Source organism: Salvelinus alpinus, chromosome 18 (genome assembly GCF_045679555.1).
Source record: "Salvelinus alpinus chromosome 18, SLU_Salpinus.1, whole genome shotgun sequence".
Lineage (NCBI taxonomy): Eukaryota > Metazoa > Chordata > Actinopteri > Salmoniformes > Salmonidae > Salvelinus > Salvelinus alpinus.
The window spans coordinates 45,340,202-45,359,997 of record NC_092103.1 but is presented as its reverse complement, the minus strand read 5'-3'; the positions used below and the strand labels follow the sequence as shown (position 1 = coordinate 45,359,997).

At 43.6% G+C, this 19,796-nt stretch overlaps 1 protein-coding gene across 1 annotated transcript in view; it reads right to left on the bottom strand.

The window, feature by feature from the left end:
• LOC139544396 (E3 ubiquitin-protein ligase rnf213-alpha-like) overlaps nt 1-19,796 on the bottom strand; it is a 97,074-nt gene that overhangs the window by 11,520 nt on the left and 65,758 nt on the right. The window contains exons 56-66 of the mRNA XM_071351435.1: nt 15,033-15,189; nt 14,205-14,376; nt 12,763-12,851; nt 12,063-12,314; nt 11,042-11,174; nt 10,161-10,244; nt 9,268-9,448; nt 8,528-8,729; nt 8,129-8,206; nt 7,377-7,574; nt 3,834-3,923 (exon numbers count right to left, since the gene is read on the bottom strand). Coding sequence (XP_071207536.1) covers nt 3,834-3,923; nt 7,377-7,574; nt 8,129-8,206; nt 8,528-8,729; nt 9,268-9,448; nt 10,161-10,244; nt 11,042-11,174; nt 12,063-12,314; nt 12,763-12,851; nt 14,205-14,376; nt 15,033-15,189 — 1,636 coding nt within the window. The remainder of the gene's footprint in view (nt 1-3,833; nt 3,924-7,376; nt 7,575-8,128; nt 8,207-8,527; nt 8,730-9,267; nt 9,449-10,160; nt 10,245-11,041; nt 11,175-12,062; nt 12,315-12,762; nt 12,852-14,204; nt 14,377-15,032; nt 15,190-19,796) is intronic.

The window sequence follows — 19,796 nt, the reverse complement described above, 5'->3', positions numbered from 1 at the left end:
AACGGGTAGGGTAAGAAAGAGAGAGAGAGTTAACCCCTAACAGGTAGGGTAAGAGAGAGAGAGAGAGTTAACCCCTAACAGGTAGGGTAAGAGAGAGAGAGAGAATCAACCCCTAACAGGTAGGGTAAGAGAGAGAGAGTCAACCCCTAACAGGTAGGGTAAGAGAGAGAGAGAGAGTCAACCCCTAACAGGTAGGGTAAGAGAGAGAGTCAACCCCTAACAGGTAGGGTAAGAGAGAGAGAGAGAGTCAACCCCTAACAGGTAGGGTAAGAGAGAGAGAGTCAACCCCTAACAGGTAGGGTAAGAGAGAGAGAGAGAGTCAACCCCTAACAGGTAGGGTAAGAGAGAGAGAGAGAGTCAACCCCTAACAGGTAGGGTAAGAGAGAGAGAGAGAGTCAACCCCTAACAGGTAGGGTAAGAGAGAGAGAGAGAGTTAACCCCTAACAGGTAGGGTAAGAGAGAGAGAGAGAGTCAACCCCTAACAGGTAGGGTAAGAGAGAGAGAGAGAGTCAACCCCTAACAGGTAGGGTAAGAGAGAGAGAGAGTTAACCCCTAACAGGTAGGGTAAGAGAGAGAGAGAGAGTCAACCCCTAACAGGTAGGGTAAGAGAGAGAGTCAACCCCTAACAGGTAGGGTAAGAGAGAGAGAGAGAGTCAACCCCTAACAGGTAGGGTAAGAGAGAGAGAGAGAGTTAACCCCTAACAGGTAGGGTAAGAGAGAGAGAGAGAGTCAACCCCTAACAGGTAGGGTAAGAGAGAGAGAGAGAGTCAACCCCTAACAGGTAGGGTAAGAGAGAGAGTCAACCCCTAACAGGTAGGGTAAGAGAGAGAGAGAGAGTCAACCCCTAACAGGTAGGGTAAGAGAGAGAGAGAGAGTCAACCCCTAACAGGTAGGGTAAGAGAGAGAGTCAACCCCTAACAGGTAGGGTAAGAGAGAGAGAGAGAGTCAACCCCTAACAGGTAGGGTAAGAGAGAGAGAGACAACCCCTAGTAGTTACATTTATGCTATGTCCACACTACGTCTTCTATGTGCTGAAAAGCCAAGCGCAGCAACAACAAAATGATATATTCTTCTTCACTGCGTTAGTAAGTCAGCGCTTCCCTGCTGCCCTCTTGCTCTCTGCTCAATACCATTATAGACACAAGCACACATTGGATCAATACCCTCTTGCTCTCTGCTCAATACCATTATAGACACAAGCACACATTGGATCAATACCCTCTTGCTCTCTGCTCAATACCATTACAGACACAAGCACACATTGGATCAATACCCTCTTGCTCTCTGCTCAATACCATTACAGACACAAGCACACATTGGATCAATACCCTCTTGCCCTACTGCTCAATACCATTACAGACACAAGCACACATTGGATCAATACCCTCTTGCTCTCTGCTCAATACCATTACAGACACAAGCACACATTGGATCAATACCCTCTTGCTCTCTGCTCAATACCATTACAGACACAAGCACACATTGGATCAATACCCTCTTGCTCTCTGCTCAATACCATTACAGACACAAGCACACATTGGATCAATACCCTCTTGCTCTCTGCTCAATACCATTACAGACACAAGCACACATTGGATCAATGCCCTCTTGCTCTCTGCTCAATACCATTACAGACACAAGCACACATTGGATCAATACCCTCTTGCTCTCTGCTCAATACCATTACAGACACAAGCACACATTGGATCAATACCCTCTTGCTCTCTGCTCAATACCATTACAGACACAAGCACACATTGGATCAATGCCCTCTTGCTCTCTGCTCAATACCATTACAGACACAAGCACACATTGGATCAATACCCTCTTGCTCTCTGCTCAATACCATTACAGACACAAGCACACATTGGATCAATACCCTCTTGCTCTCTGCTCAATACCATTATAGACACAAGCACACATTGGATCAATGCCCTCTTGCTCTCTGCTCAATACCATTACAGACACAAGCACACATTGGATCAATACCCTCTTGCTCTCTGCTCAATACCATTACAGACACAAGCACACATTGGATCAATACCCTCTTGCTCTCTGCTCAATACCATTACAGACACAAGCACACATTGGATCAATACCCTCTTGCTCTCTGCTCAATACCATTACAGACACAAGCACACATTGGATCAATACCCTCTTGCTCTCTGCTCAATACCATTACAGACACAAGCACACATTGGATCAATACCCTCTTGCTCTCTGCTCAATACCATTACAGACACAAGCACACATTGGATCAATGCCCTCTTGCTCTCTGCTCAATACCATTACAGACACAAGCACACATTGGATCAATACCCTCTTGCTCTCTGCTCAATACCATTACAGACACAAGCACACATTGGATCAATACCCTCTTGCTCTCTGCTCAATACCATTACAGACACAAGCACACATTGGATCAATGCCCTCTTGCTCTCTGCTCAATACCATTACAGACACAAGCACACATTGGATCAATACCCTCTTGCTCTCTGCTCAATACCATTACAGACACAAGCACACATTGGATCAATACCCTCTTGCTCTCTGCTCAATACCATTATAGACACAAGCACACATTGGATCAATGCCCTCTTGCTCTCTGCTCAATACCATTACAGACACAAGCACACATTGGATCAATGCCCTCTTGCTCTCTGCTCAATACCATTACAGACACAAGCACACATTGGATCAATGCCCTCTTGCTCTCTGCTCAATACCATTACAGACACAAGCACACATTGGATCAATACCCTCTTGCTCTCTGCTCAATACCATTACAGACACAAGCACACATTGGATCAATACCCTCTTGCTCTCTGCTCAATACCATTATAGACACAAGCACACATTGGATCAATGCCCTCTTGCTCTCTGCTCAATACCATTACAGACACAAGCACACATTGGATCAATGCCCTCTTGCTCTCTGCTCAATACCATTATAGACACAAGCACACATTGGATCAATGCCCTCTTGCTCTCTGCTCAATACCATTACAGACACAAGCACACATTGGATCAATGCCCTCTTGCTCTCTGCTCAATACCATTATAGACACAAGCACACATTGGATCAATGCCCTCTTGCTCTCTGCTCAATACCATTATAGACACAAGCACACATTGGATCAATGCCCTCTTGCTCTCTGCTCAATACCATTATAGACACAAGCACACATTGGATCAATGCCCTCTTGCTCTCCGCTCAATACCATTATAGACACAAGCACACATTGGATCAATGCCCTCTTGTGCTCTGTAACGTGGAAGCACCTTTAGGCGCCCTCTTATAGCTTAAGTGCCAAGCGGGTAAGGGGTTAATCTCGTTCACAGCGCCTCAGAAAGGGACTTGAATGGAACCTATGGCAAGAGAGGGAAAAAACTCCCACTGGAATTTCATTGGCTGATCTCGCTCAGTCCATCACCATCTAGCATGACCCATAGGACCTCCCCTCTACATTGTGGAAAACACAAAGCACGAGCAGTGCAAGTGATTTAGGCTAAACAAGGAAGTGAGTTCGGAAAAATCGGAAAGTATGTGAAGTTTATTGTGTGAAACTAGTTTTAACATATAAACTTTATATGCCCAAACTCAGAATCATTTGGGCTTCCCAAAAATATGGTCGCTATGATAGAACATTTTATTGTTGTTGACGATTTTCAAGTCCCATCTAATACAGCTGTAGCAGGCTTGCTCTCTCCCCTACCCTCGATTTTAACCCATGCCCAGCGCCGGACTACCGCATTTGAGGCCCTGTGGCACATTTTACCATATTAAAACATCCAAAAGGCTCCCTAGCCAGCAATTTGAGTAGGTGTCTTACCCTCTTGAGCCACAGCATGTTTTCTGATTTGAGTGATGTCAGGAGCTGCCACAGTGCCAAACAGTGCTTCAGATAGTATCTGCCCAGGGCCTGAGGACAATAGAAGACCTGAGGTTAGTCATGCTTCAGATAGTATCTGCCCAGGGCCTGAGGACAATAGAAGAAGACCTGAGGTTAGTCATGCTTCAGATAGTATCTGCCCAGGGCCTGAGGACAATAGGAGAAGACCTGAGGTTAGTCATGCTTCAGATAGTATCTGCCCAGGGCCTGAGGACAATAGAAGACCTGAGGTTAGTCATGCTTCAGATAGTATCTGCCCAGGGCCGACAACACCTGAGGTTCGCCTCCATCTTACACACAAACTACCCCTGCTTTAAATAACTAAGCACTTGTGTATGAATTAACTGGATAGGTGCACAGAAATATGACAATAATTCCCTCTGGCCTATCAGAAGGCTATAACTATACATCGCTTCCTTTCAGATCTATAATAGTGGTGAGCAAATCTCTTGTATAAACATGACATAATTGGTAACAAGTTGACTCTCAGTGGTCTCGCATCAGAGATACCAATATTGAATAAACCCCTGGTTCAGACTACACCCCCGGCTCAGACTACACCCCCTGGTTACAGACTACACCCCCTGGCTCAGACGACACACCCTGGCTCAGACTACACCCCCTGGCTCAGACTACACCCCCTGGCTCAGACTACACCCCCTGGCTCAGACTACACCCCTGATCAGACTACACCCCCTGGCTCAGACTACACCCCCTGGCTCAGACTACACCCCCTGGCTCAGACTACACCCCCTGGCTCAGACTACACCCCTGGCTCAGACGACACCCCCTGGCTCAGACGACACCCCCTGGCTCAGACGACACCCCCTGGCTCAGACGACACCCCCTGGGCTCAGACGACACCCCCTGGGCTCAGACGACACCCCCCGGCTCAGACGACACCCCCCGGCTCAGACGACACCCCCCGGCTCAGACTACCACCCCCGGCTCAGACTACCACCCCCGGCTCAGACTACACCCCCCGGCTCAGACTACACCCCCCGGCTCAGACTACACCCCCCGGCTCAGACGACACCCCCCGGCTCAGACGACACCCCCCGGCTCAGACGACACCCCCCGGCTCAGACTACACCCCCTGGCTCAGACTACACCCCCTGGCTCAGACTACACCCCCTGGCTCAGACTACACCCCCTGGCTCAGACTACACCCCCTGGCTCAGACTACACCCCCTGGCTCAGACTACACCCCCTGGCTCAGACTACACCCCCTGGCTCAGACTACACCCCCTGGCTCAGACGACACCCGTGGCTCAGACTACACCCCCTGGGCTCAGACTACACCCCCTGGGCTCAGACTACACCCCCTGGCTCAGACGACACCCCCTGGCTCAGACGACACCCCCGGCTCAGACGACACCCCCGGCTCAGACGACACCCCCCGTGGCTCAGACGACACCCGCGGCTCAGACGACACCCGTGGCTCAGACGACACCCCCTGGCTCAGACGACACCCCCTGGCTCAGACTACACCCCCTGGCTCAGACGACACCCCCTGGCTCAGACTACACCCCCCGGCTCAGACTACACCCCCGGCTCAGACTACACCCCCTGGCTCAGACTACACCCCCTGGCTCAGACTACACCCCCTGGCTCAGACTACACCCCCGGCTCAGACTACACCCCCTGGCTCAGACTACACCCCCTGGCTCAGACGACACCCCCTGGCTCAGACGACACCCCCGGCTCAGACGACACCCCCGGCTCAGACTACACCCCCTGGGCTCAGACTACACCCCCGGCTCAGACGACACCCCCTGGCTCAGACGACACCCCCTGGCTCAGACTACACCCCCTGGCTCAGACTACACCCCCTGGCTCAGACTACACCCCCTGGCTCAGACTACACCCCCGGCTCAGACGACACCCCGGGCTCAGACTACACCCCCGGGCTCAGACTACACCCCCGGGCTCAGACTACACCCCTGATCAGACTACACCCCTGATCAGACTACACCCCTGGTGTTTGTTGGAGAAAGGCATGTATTGGAGCATATAGTTTGTACCGTTTTGAGGTGTGGACATCCCACCTCACCCTTTTATGATAACATGTTTATGATTACATAAATGTGTTGTTTCACGAATAGATTGCCTTTTGCGTGCCTTTGATATTTTAAGTGGAAAATGTAAATTAATATTGAATTAAAAGCCTGTTATATTAAACAGATGATTTTTTTTTTTTTTAAATCAGCATTTTCCACATGTCCCTCGTCATTTTACCCACGTAACTCCAACATTTCTCCAATATTATAAAGCCCGGGTTATTTTTGTTTCTTGACAAAGTCATGTCTGAAGAATATTATGTATCTGATGTGATTCATTTACATCTGTACCTCATTTTAAGGTCAACTGTTTACAATTCATTTTAAGGTCAACTCTGTTTACAATTCATTTTAAGGTCAACTCTGTTTACAATTCATTTTAAGGTCAACTCTGTTTACAATTCATTTTAAGGTCAACTCTGTTTACAATTCATTTTAAGGTCAACTCTGTTTACAATTCATTTTAAGGTCAACTCTGTTTACAATTCATTTTAAGGTCAACTCTGTTTACAATTCATTTTAAGGTCAACTCTGTTTACAATTCATTTTAAGGTCAACTCTGTTTACAATTCATTTTAAGGTCAACTCTGTTTACAATTCATTTTAAGGTCAACTCTGTTTACAATTCATTTTAAGGTCAACTCTGTTTACAATTCATTTTAAGGTCAACTCTGTTTACAATTCATTTTAAGGTCAACTCTGTTTACAATTCATTTTAAGGTCAACTCTGTTTACAATTCATTTTAAGGTCAACTCTGTTTACAATTCATTTTAAGGTCAACTCTGTTTACAATTCATTTTAAGGTCAACTCTGTTTACAATTCATTTTAAGGTCAACTCTGTTTACAATTCATTTTAAGGTCAACTCTGTTTACAATTCATTTTAAGGTCAACTCTGTTTACAATTCATTTTAAGGTCAACTCTGTTTACAATTCATTTTAAGGTCAACTCTGTTTACAATTCATTTTAAGGTCAACTCTGTTTACAATTCATTTTAAAGGTCAACTCTGTTTACAATTCATTTTAAGGTCAACTCTGTTTACAATTCATTTTAAGGTGATGTGTGTTTTGTCATATATTATTATTATAAAAAAAAAAAAACTTTTTTTAAAATCCCAGACTCCGTCCCCGCAGGAGGCCTTTTGGTAGGCCGTCATTGTAAATAAGAATTTGTTCTTAAAATAAAAATCTTACTCATTGATTGATTTCACTGGCTACGTTTATAATAAAAGGGACAGACTTGTGTCTTTGACTGTTGTGAAATGAGCAGAGCGGCAAGCTTGCGTGCACACGAAATCACATTAATTACAGACGTCAATTTGTAAAATGTAAAGCGTGCCCTAGCTATTATGAAAGATCGGCGCCTATTGGAGACGACTTGACATGGAAGCTAGTGTTAAAGTCCAGAATCACAAGGCTGACCGTTAGGATGTGTGGAGCTGTTTGATCTCCCATCTGCAGCACCTCCTCCAGGTAGCTGCCCAGCTGCATGTGTGGTTCTCCCCCGGTCATAGCCAGGAACCCCAGGGCCACCTCCACGGTCGAGAGGGCCTCACACACCTCATTGTACGACTTCAGCTCCCCAACTAGCGTCGACAGGGCCCGCGAGGGCAGAGGCACCTAGAGACACAAAGCAGAGAGAGGTCAACCTCCCTATCTCCAAAGTAGAGGTCAACCTCCCTATCGCCAAAGTAGAGAGGTCAACCTCCCTATCTCCAAAGTAGAGAGGTCAACCCCCCTATCTCCAAAGTAGAGAGGTCAACCTCCCCACCTCCAAAGTAGAGAGGTCAACCTCCCTATCTCCAAAGTAGAGAGGTCAACCTCCCTATCTCCAAAGTAGAGAGGTCAACCTCCCTATCTCCAAAGCAGAGAGGACAAAGCCCAAGCTCTTTCCCAGTGTTTTTAGATCTGAAAGAACTAGACAGAATATGACAGTGGCTCCCCCCAAATCCAGTATTTGTGGCTACGTGGAGCCATCACCATATTACTGAAGTCTATCTGGTTCCTTCAGACCTGCAGAAAATGTAATTAACAAGTAAATAAAGTTCATGCCTAGTTATTAAATAAAGTTTAAATAAATAAAATCATCTGAAAATGGTGATTCATCATTTGTGAATGTTTTGGGGGAAGAAGACAGGGCTAACATATTGTTTTTAGATTTTAACGTAACTTACTTGTTCAATCTTTCCTCTCATGTCCTTCAGAATAATTTCATGAATTCGATCATGTCTGTTCACCAGTGTTGGGATTCCCTGTAGAAACCAATAACGGACATCATGAATAGCTGATGAAAGTAAATACTTATGGCATCAAGGTTGGGGTGAATTCCAATTGAAATGTCAAATAATGCTAATTGTGTCTATTAGATACTATATTAGGTACTTTTTTAAATTAATGAATTGAATTGACACCAACGCTGGTGGTCATATGGTCATTTAACATTCCTTCTATCCAAACTGACTTACAGTTAACATACAGTATATTGTCAGTATACCTCGTCCATTCAGGAATCAAACCCACCACACTAGAGCTGGATGCACCATGCTCCTACCAACTGAGCGATTGGCACTCACATTGAGGGTGATGATGGGCCTGCCCTGCAAGAAGCGGGAGAGGATCTGCTGCTGGATCTTGGGCAGGTCGTACTCGTGCAGGGTCTCCTTGCCTTGCTTCATGCTGTACTGACAGTTGGACAGGATTAGCGGCAGCAGGTCCCTCTCCAGATCATATTGGATCACATGCAGGTCCGTTAGGTCCGCCGGGCTCACTTTAAAGCTGGGGAACGAAAAATGGAAGTCAACAAAATGGCCTGAAACGACGGGGCTGTGGAATCAACCGTTTCTGCTTCCGTCTCAATGTGCTGTTTTCTCTCTATATATTTTCCTCACTCAAATGCAACACTAGGATATTTCAAAACAGATATTCCTTGACATAAAGCCAGGATGTGTGCTGGGACTACATCAGGGGTAGTAAGGACGATTTTTGTCGAGGCGGATGGTTGGGGGAACGGAGCATAATTATAATAATTAGTGCACTCCAAATTGACCAACGCTAAGTGCAATAAGAGATTGCATTTGAATAAAACAATAATTTCATATCTTGATTACATTGAGACACGGTCATGTCTCTTTTTATATTTGTGGGAATACTTGGGAAGAGAATTCCTAAATTAAACAAATTCTTAGCTGAATTCCTGGTGATTTTAGTCTTTTTTACCTAAAAACTTGAGATTTAAAAATAAATATTTTTTTTAATCATGCATGTTGCCGACCCCTATTTCACACCACATTAGTCCAAGTAAACACGCATCCACCTAGTCTCCTCTCCAAGGTGCTTGTCCACACAGTAGACCAGCTCGTTCTGCAGGGCGATGAGGTAGCTGACCAGGGCTGTGGAGCAGAGACCAGGACCGTGACGCCGTGGCAACAGGACCTGGAAGTCACTGGTCATGTCCAGATCCTTCCGGCAGAACTCAACAGGGATCTTAATCTCTCCTACAGAACCAAACAAAACACATGGTTTCTGATGTTATGGGAACACAGGAACACGATTTGGCTTTTCATCTGTATAGCAGCAGCAGAGCCATTGAATTATTTAGATATTTAGGAGAGTGGGAAGTGGGAATATTTCACATGCTTGGGTTCACTAGGAAGTTGTGCCCTAGGATCTCTGAGAGCCCAACACATTGTTTATTTTAAGGTTGCCGTTGTTTGACAAAAAATGTCAACAAATATATACTGAAAATGCGTGTGCGCGAGTAATTAAATATCAAATCAAATTGTATTTGTTAGCACGGCCAGGGCCGAATACAACAGGTGAAATGCTTACTTTACAAGCCCTTAACCAACAATTAAGTTTTAAGAAAAATAAGTGTTAAGTATTTACTAAAATAAACTGAAGTAAAATATAAATAACATTTAAAAAAGAAAATATAAAAATAACTAATAATTAAAGAGCAACAATAAAATAACAGTAGTGAGGCTATATACAGGGGGTACCAGATCACTATTGAACCTCAAATGGTATATGATACTTTATCTGTGCTTATTAGACCTCAAATGGTATATGATACTGTATCTGTGCTTATTAGAACCCAAATGGTATATGCTACTTTATCTGTGCTTATTAGACCACAAATGGTATATGATACCTTATCTGTGCTTATTAGACCACAAATGGTATATGATACTTTATCTGTGCTATTACCATTGGTTGCCAGCGAGCCCCGAAGCTGATTCCATGTTGTCAGGAAGATGTTGATCCGTTTCTCATGCCAGGCTCTAAGTGGAACTGTGGATAGATGGACAAAGACATAACCAGTTACAAACTTTGGCCTCTATTCAATCCGTGGTGCTGAAGATCTGCTCTAGTAGCGTGATTAACAATTAAAGGCAATGTTCCAGTGGTCGCGGAGACTTCATTCACTGTAAACTTGCATAGGACCTTCAAATTGTAGCGCAGATCTTCCGCGATACGGATTGAATGCAGCCTTAAATCTCCTCCAATTATTTTATGACACGTTTTACGGAATGCTTACAGAATAGTTGATAAGCCTGGCTTACTTAAACTTTCACGTAGATTTTGAAATAATGTACATAGGATATTTGCAAACGAAGAGGAGTAATTCGCAAACATCTAAAGTTAAGATTTGTCTCAATGCCACTAATTCCGTGTTTCCTGGTCCTTTGGAGCCTAGTGGTTTTGGTTTAGTCCTAGCACTAACACAACTCATTCAACTCCTCAAGCCTTTGATAAGTTGAATCAGGATGTGTCAGGGCCAAACCAAATAGGTGCACCCCTTTGGGTCCCAAGGACTAGGACTGGGAAATACTGCATCAGAAGATACAGCACACTCATTCCAATCCTGGAGGGCAGTCTGTTAGTTTCTGTTATTTCCTTTCAATTAGTGTCCAATTAAGAGCTAGACAACCAGGTGAGGTTGTCCAATTAAGAGCTAGACAACCAGGTGAGGGGAGTTCCTAACTCATCAGTGACCTTCATTGATCAATCAAGTACAAGCGAGAAGTGAAAGCCGGGCAGACACTCGGTCCTCCATGGAATGAGTTTGACACCTGTGTTTATAGTACCTGATTCCTGTCTCTGGAGGAATTTGGCAATGGTGCCGTGGGACAGATCAGTCACGTTCCGACACGTCTTCACCAGATTTCTCTGCAGTTCCAGGATGTCAGTGATGAACTTCAACAACCGCAGCTCTGCCTCCTGCAACCAATCACAGGGTTCAGTAAAAGATCTGCTGACAGCATGCAACCAATCACAGGGTTCAGTAAAGTATCTGCTGACAGCAGGCAACCAATCACAGGGTTCAGTAAAATATCTGCTGACAGTAGGCAACCAATCACAGGGTTCAGTAAAGTATCTGCTGACAGACTGCAACCAATCACAGGGTTCAGTAAAATATCTGCTGACAGACTGCAACCAATCACAGGGTTCAGTAAAATATCTGCTGACAGCAGGCAACCAATCACAGGGTTCAGTAAAGTATCTGCTGACAGTAGGCAACCAATCACAGGGTTCAGTAAAGTATCTGCTGACAGCAGGCAACCAATCACAGGGTTCAGTAAAGTATCTGCTGACAGCAGGCAACCAATCACAGGGTTCAGTAAAGTATCTGCTGACAGCAGGCAACCAATCACAAGGCATAGAACTACTGACTGGTAAACCGTATAAGGTCTATACATGCTGAGCAGCTAAGGTTACGATTGAAAAGAAAGTCAGAGCCCAATAATACAAATGAGGCCTGTTCACATTTAAACTCGGAAGGCTTTTTATCTGTCATCACTGAGCAAGCTTTTCCTTATTTCATTGTTCATTTGCTCTAAATGACATAACATAGCCGGGCCTCCCGAGTGATGCATCAGTCTAAGGCACTGCATCGCAGTGCTAGAGGCGTCACTACAGACCCGGATTCGATCCGGGCTGTAACACAACCCGGCCGTGATCGGGAGTCCCATAGGGTGGCGCACAATTGGCCAAGTGTCGTCCGGGTTAGAGGAGGATTTGGCCGGGGGGGGGTAGGCCGTCATTGTAAATCAGAATTTGTTTTTAACTGACTTGCCTAGTTAAATAAAGTTGAAATAAACCTCTAACCTTGTGCAGGAACCTCCAGAGCACTGGCAATGTGTTTCCTCCGTCATTCTGCTCCACAATGCGGGTGAGGCTGAGCAGGGACACCCTCTCCCTGCAGTTCCACACCGCTGGGCTGTGGATCTGGGAGTTGTGGGGCAGCGAGGTCAGGAACAGGCGTGGCTCCGGAGACAACACCCTCATGATAGGGTTGGAGGACAACCTTGAGTCGTCCCTGATAAAGGCATTCACCTCTTGCAGCCGCCGGTCCAGGTCCTGGAGACGTGATAGGAGGAGACAGCCAGCGGGGTAATTAAACTACAATTCCAAATTGACACGTGTCTCCTAGGTACTTCTAGCAGGGTTGGGCTCAATTCAGAATTGAATTGAGAATGCCTCATGAATTAAAATGTAATTATTGTATTGAATTTGAATTGAAGTAGTAAACAGGATATAGAATTGCAATTTGAATTTGAATTAAAGGAAAATTAATTGCATTCAGTGAAATTCAAATGCCTGTTCTATTTTATATTAGGTGTATACAAATATACATAAAACACCAACAGGTCGTTTATACACGCATATAAAATATTGTTGAAACAATTGATTTTCAGGACAAACAAAACCTGTATGCAAATATTCAGGTTTTATTGTCCTAGATGGTCAGATCATTAAAAGGCAGTAAAAACTGTGTTTTTTTCTGGTATCATGTTTTATTTTTTACCTTCAGCTGAGGGGAGATTATTTCATTACCGACTGTAATCTCCCAGTCATTTCTGGCCTCTTTGGTAGAGAGATGATTATCATCACAACCTGAGGAGAGAAGTTTAAACTGTATATAATCTGATTCCAGGTACAAACACTGACAACAAGAACAGAACCAACGGACACATCTTCACCTAATATCCCGTCCCTTAATAAACATCAGCAAGAAAAGATTGTAGAAAATAAATACTAAGCTATATTATACACATTCTTTTTGCGGGGAAAATTATATTTTATACTAACACAATTGCTCAAAGAAAAAGCTTATTTAAAAAAAAAAAAAAGTAATAAAATCAAATCTAAAAAAGATAAGGGTAAAAAGGATTGGTACCCCTGTTTTCAATACTCCAGCACCCACCCCCCTGACACTGAGCATTTTTCTAAAACGGTATGAAGTTGCAGAACACATTGGAAGGGATTTTAGACCGTTCCTCCATACAGAATCTCTCCAGATCCTTCATATCCTTTCCTGACCTCGCTGCCCCATAAACCACAGGGTTTCAACGGGGCTCAAGTCCCAGAGACTGGAGATGGTCATTGCAAAATGTTGATTTGGCTAAAATGTCATGGCAGCAGGTAGCCTAGCGGTTCGAGCGCTGGGCCAGTAACCGAAAGGTGAAAAATGTGCCCTTGATCAAGGAGCTTAACCCTAATTTGCTCCTGGGGCACTGTGCTACTATGTCTGACCTTGTAAAACAACACATTTCACCTGCACCTATCCGGTGTAAATGACAATAAAAACATATACATTTTAACGTGGTACAGTTCATGATGCCGTTGACCTTAACAAGGGCCCCAGGACCAGTGGAAGCAAAATAGCCCCCATAACATCAAATATCTACCACCATATTTTACAGTAGGTATGAGGCACTTTTCTGCAAATGCTTCCGTTTTTCAACACTGGTGTGAGTGGCCAAAGAGCTCTATTTTCATGTCATCTGACCACAGCACTAGTTCCAATGCCATCTATCAATATCCAGGCGGTACTATGGTCAGATGACATGAAAATAGAGCTCTCAGAAACAGGGTATACTTTGTGACTTGTCAGATAAATATCAGCAAGCTAAACTAGCTATGTGCAGCAAAATAGCTAGCTAGCCCTCTGCTTGGCTAGCTCTCTGCTTGGCTAGCTCTCTGCTTGGCTAGCTCTCTGCTTGGCTAGCTCTCTGCTTGGCTAGCTCTCTGCTTGGCTGAACACAGAACCTTAGCGCACTATTCTCTGATGGGCTAAATCGATTTGTCTCGTCGCAAGACTTTAGCTAAAGATTTGACATGTTGAATATCGGAAACTGCAGCCTACGACTTGAGACGTTCTAAAACTAGACCTTTCAGATCAAACAAACTTAGTTCTAAAAGTCCTTAAAACCGTTACGTCTCTTATGTATTTGTACTGGGCCTTACCACGACGCTGAGGCTTCAGTAGGCTACTGATCATCAGGTGGATGGCATTGACTGTGTCATCTCTCCCCTTCCCTATAAACCTAGTCACGTGTTCCATGTCTTTCAGCAGGTGACCCATGAGGAACAAACTGGGGGGGTCAGGGACTTGGGGCTTGATGATAGCAGCAATGGCCTATCAAAGACAAAGAAAGACAGAGATAAGACACTAGGAACCAACTCCTTCTCCTAGCTCCTTATCCACTGAATAGGGTAGGGACTAGCTCCTTATCCACTGAATAGGGTAGGGACTAGCTCCTTATCCACTGAATAGGGTAGGGACTAGCTCCTTATCCACTGAATAGGGTAGGGTCTAGCTCCTTATCCACTGAATAGGGTAGGGTCTAGCTCTTTCTCCTTGCTCCTTATCCACTGAATAGGGTAGGGACTAGCTCCTTATCCACTGAATAGGGTAGGGACTAGCTCCTTATCCACTGAATAGGGTAGGGACTAGCTCCTTATCCACTGAATAGGGTCGGGACTAGCTCCTTATCCACTGAATAGGGTCGGGACTACGGGAAAGAGCTAGGGGTTTCTGAACAGGCCCCTGCCACTAAGGTAAGTGTACTGTAAGAAGCAAAATGTCACGTCACAGCTAAACAAATCTGCTGGCTATCAACTTAAAGCCAGGGATAATTTCTTCATTGAAGTCTATGGACAGAAATGAGAGAGAAAAAAGTATCTGCTGTCTCTCCTTGTCCATAGACTGCTTTCAAGGAAACATATGAGGGAACTGTCCCTTTAAATCACACAAATCCATAGGTCCCTCTGGTATGATTTGCTGTGTTGTACCTGTGGGTTACTTCTGGCTCCTAGTAGCATGGCTATGTGGGTGAGAAGCCGGACCAGGTTGAAAGGAGCAGAGGACATGCTCTTTGTGTCCTGCATGTCTGGGTGGTCCCTCCGCCCAGGGTCTCCCAGGACGTGGCCAGTCTCAGTACTGTCACCCCTTATGAAAAGACAAGAAAAAAATGTTTTCATTCTTCAGTACTGTGACTCATTAAAAGCCTCACTTGGGAAATCACATAGATATTTATGATGTTTTGGGTTTCCCTGAAATGAAAGGTCCTTTAGGGGAAGGATGTTCGGCACACCTTTGAAATCTGTATCCAAACTTATTTTTGAATGTCATTTAAAAGTGTAATTTGAAACTTTATAGTGTGCTGTGAGAACCACCAACATTGTGAATGGGAAATTAGATTCAAAAAGGGAACTCCCTCTGCTGGTGACTTGCTAAATCCTAAAAGGAGGACTGTGATTGGTTATGATGGTGATTAGCCTGCCCTATAATGTCAATTTCTATGAATAAAATTCAGCATATCTTCAAAAGTAAAAAAGAGCCAATTTTTTATTATCCATAAATGAACGTAAATACATGGTATTCTCAATCTAAATACTACTCATAATTCATAGCACAAAGTAAGTTTTAAAATGAGACTAAGACTGGCTTTGTAGCATGTGCATAAATATTACACATTTTCTAACTTTAATTTAAAAAACATGTTTGTGACCAACTCTTTAGTCATTCTCAGAAGGGTGGTTACAAGTACAAAAAAATAAATAAAATAAAAACAATAAATGAAATGCATACAAAGATAACCCCAATCCATTCCCTCTGTCAGTCCCCATCCACCTGCCCGCAATCCTTCCCGAAAGCCTTGTTTTTTTGATCGATTGAGAGATTCAAGGGGCTATCATTGTTAAGTAACATAATAGATGCAAAACATTGAATATTTCAATTCATGCACTTCAAAATTAATTCTGTAACTTTGCTCCAGAAGCATTTAACTGCAGGATACTCCAACATCATATGAAGGAATGTGCCTACCTGATTTTAGGGGACACAGTGAACAGTTGGGAATTGGGGCCAATTTAATAGTAAAACGTTTCCTTGGTGTTAAATACAGTCTGTGAAAAAATGTACAGTGTACAGTATAAATTGATGGTTTGGATTATGGGATGCCATGGTCATATTTTTCATATTCTGTTCCAGTTAAAGGATTGTTCACATTAAATTAGATCTGTAGACCATACTTTTTAATGGCTAGCTCAGAATATGAGCTTTCCAAAAGTTGTTTATATATTGTACAGATCAGTCCTTTTGGGAGCGCAGGTAATTTATTTATAAATCCCTATTTAGATGGTTGGGTAGTTTTGAGTGCCTTGGGAAACCCTAGGCCAGCATAGCTGACTTAAATTGTAAATATAGAAAAGAGGGGCTTAAGTTTCAAGTTGTTAATGTCACTTGCTCAAGTACAGTGAAATGCCTAACTTGCAAGCTCAAAAACCAACAATGCAGTAATGAATATCAATGTAGCACTAAAACTAACATAAGGTTGAACAAAACAAGAAACAACACAAAAAACTAAAATAAGAACACGAGAAAGTAAGAAGTTATACAGGGTCAGTTCTAATACCATATTTAAAATGTGCCAGAATACTGGAGTGATAGAGGTAGATACAGTGCATTTGGAAAGTATTCAGACACCTGGACTTTTTCCACATTTTGTTACATTACAGCCTTATTCTAAAATTAATTAAATTGGGAGTGTTGCTGTACAGCTATTTTCAGATCTCTCCAGAGATGTTCGATCGGGTTCAAGTCCAGGCTCTGGCTGGGTCACTCAAGGATACATTAATAAAGGCACTTCTGCTTTGTCTTGGCTGTGTGCTTAGGGTCGTTGTCCTGTTGAAAGGTGAACCTTCGCCCCAGTCTGAGGTCCTGAGCACGCTGGAGCAGGTTTTCATTAAGGATCTCTGTACTTTGCTCCGTTCATCTTTCCCTCGATCCTGACTAGTCACCCAGTCCCTGCTGCTGAAAAACATCCCCACAGCATGATGCTGCCACCACCATGCTTCACTGTAGGTGGTGAAGCTTTCCTCCAGACATGACGCTTGGCATTCAGGCCAAAGAGTTCAATCTTAGTTTCATCATACCAGAGAATCTTGTTTCTCATGGTCTGAGAGTCTTTAGGCGACTTTTGGCAAACTCCAAGCGGGCTGTCGTGTGCCTTTTACTGAGGAGTGGCTTCCGTCTGGCCACTCTACCATAAAGGCCTGATTGGTGGAGTGCTGCAGAGATGGTTGTCCTTCTGGAAGGTTCTCCCATCTCCACAAAGGAACTCTGGAGCTCTGTCAGAGGGACCATCGGGTTCTTGGTCACCTTCCTGACCGAGGCCCTTCTCCCCCGATTGCTCAGTTTGGCCGGGCGGCCAGCTCTAGGAAGAGTGTTGGTGGTTCCAAACTTCTTCCATTTAAGAATGATGGAGGCCACTCTTTTCTTGGGGCCTTCAATGCTGCAGAAATGTTTTGGTACCCTTCCCCAGATCTGTGCCTCGACACAATCCTCTCGGAGCTCTACGGACAATTCCTTCAACCTCATGGCTTGGTTTTTGCTCTGACATGCACTGTCAACTGTGGGAGCTTATGTACAGTATGTGTCTTTCCAAATCATGTCCAATCAATTGAATTTACTACAGGTGGACTCCAATCAAGTTGTAGAAACATCTCAAGGATGATCAAATGAAACAGGAAGTACCTGAGCTCCATTTTGAGTCTCATAGCAAAGGGTCTGAATACTTATGTAAATAAGGTGCTTCATCACTATGGGGTATTGTGATGTCACTATGGGGTATTGTGTGTAGATTGCTGAGGATTTCTTGTTATTTATTCAATTTTAGAATAAGGCTGTAACGTAACAAAATGTGGAAAAGTCAAGGGGTCTGAATACTTAACGAAGGCACTGCATGTCAAATTTGGTGTAGATAATAGTATGAAATCGATTCGTGAGAATGATTGCCTGTGAGTAGAAAGTGTACTCTTTTTCTTTAGGATTATATACTCGTCAGGAATCAATGAGGTTGTAATCAGAGACTATATGGCTGGAGAGCCTTGGTTGCGTGTGGATTGTAGTAGGTCTCATTAGATTCATCATGTTTAAAATGGCATTAATGTCTGTCTCAATAACAAGATTTAATTCCGTTAATTCCAACATGCAGTATATGCTGTTCAGAAAATCAAAAAACGTATGATCATTTGAATTTGGAGCGTACACATTAATAAAGGCAATTTTCTTTCCATTATGGATACATGTAATGAAAGTGATTGTGCATTCTTGGTCCTTCACCTTGAGAAAAAAACTATATATACACAATACAAAACATACACATACAGATATGCACACCCAACATCCATAACATCACCCCTGCCCAAACCCACCTGCTCACACTCCCATCTCCAGCGCCCACATCACTCTCCGCCACATGGCCTCAAACTGCACCATTTTGTTTCTCTCCATCACCCACTCACTTTCAACAATTAGATAATAAAGCATTTGGCCTTTCCATTGTGTTAACGATGGAGGACCGATTGATTTCCAGTTTTTAAGTGTACCCTTTTTTCAAGATGATTGATGAGAAAAGAATCGTCCAACTCATTGGTATCTCACTGACTCCCTCATATGCCAGGTCTTGAAATATGCAGACATACAGATGAATAGTACATTGTAATACTTCTGAGAGACAACTTTCCAACTCCGCCCACAACTCCCGGACTTTATAACATTCCCAGAAGGCATGGATTATTGAGTCATTGCTGGTTTTACACTTAAGACATGACTCTGTCGTTGTGCTTTTGAATTTGTGAATTTTGTCTCGTGTAATAAATTCTATACATTAGTTTATACTGGATTAGATGGCGCCGACAGAGAGGGCTGCCTCGCTTCTAGTTCTTAGGAAACTTTGCACAAGCATTTCGCTACACTCGCAATAACATCTGCTAACCGTGTGTATGTGACCAATAAAATTTGATTTGATAAAGCGTACATCTTCGATAACTGTAATTTCATTAGTTATGTTCCAACATTCCCTCCATCTTGTACCAATATCAGTTGTTTTTAAGTTTTGGTTCCAGTAGTTTATATTTTTTTCTAAAGAGATAGTCAGTTGGATAGGCTCTCTGCAAGATTTTCTATATTTTACCGATCATATGAAAATATATTTTTTGACTCAAATAGGGTTCCCTCAAGATTTCTCTGATGTCCAAAAGATTTCAAATCGAAATGTCTTGATATGAAACTTGTAAGTTGCATGTATTTGAAAATATCTACATTGGTCAGTCTAAAATTGCTTTTGAATTATTTATTGGAAAGACATTTATTTCCTCTTACCAAGTCATTTACAGTTGCTATACCTTAAGTTTTCCATGTGGACTTGAAGCAAGTGTGAAGCAAGTGTGTTTTAGGCTGCTCAAGTGGAACAGAAGTCTAAGGCACTGCATCTCAGTGCTTGTGGCGTCACTACAGACATCCTGGTTCGAATCCAGGCTGTATCACATCCGGCCGTGATTGGGAGTCCCATAGGGTGGCGCACAATTGGCTCAGCGTCGTCCGGGTTTGTCCAGGGTAGGCCATCATTGTAAATAAGAATTTGTTCTTAACTTACTTGCCTAGTTAAATAGAGGTTCAATTTAAATACAAAATCATGAAAAGCTATCCAAGGATTGTTTCATACTGTTGTTTTTAGCGAGTGATATTGGTTCTTGTAGAATACATTTTCA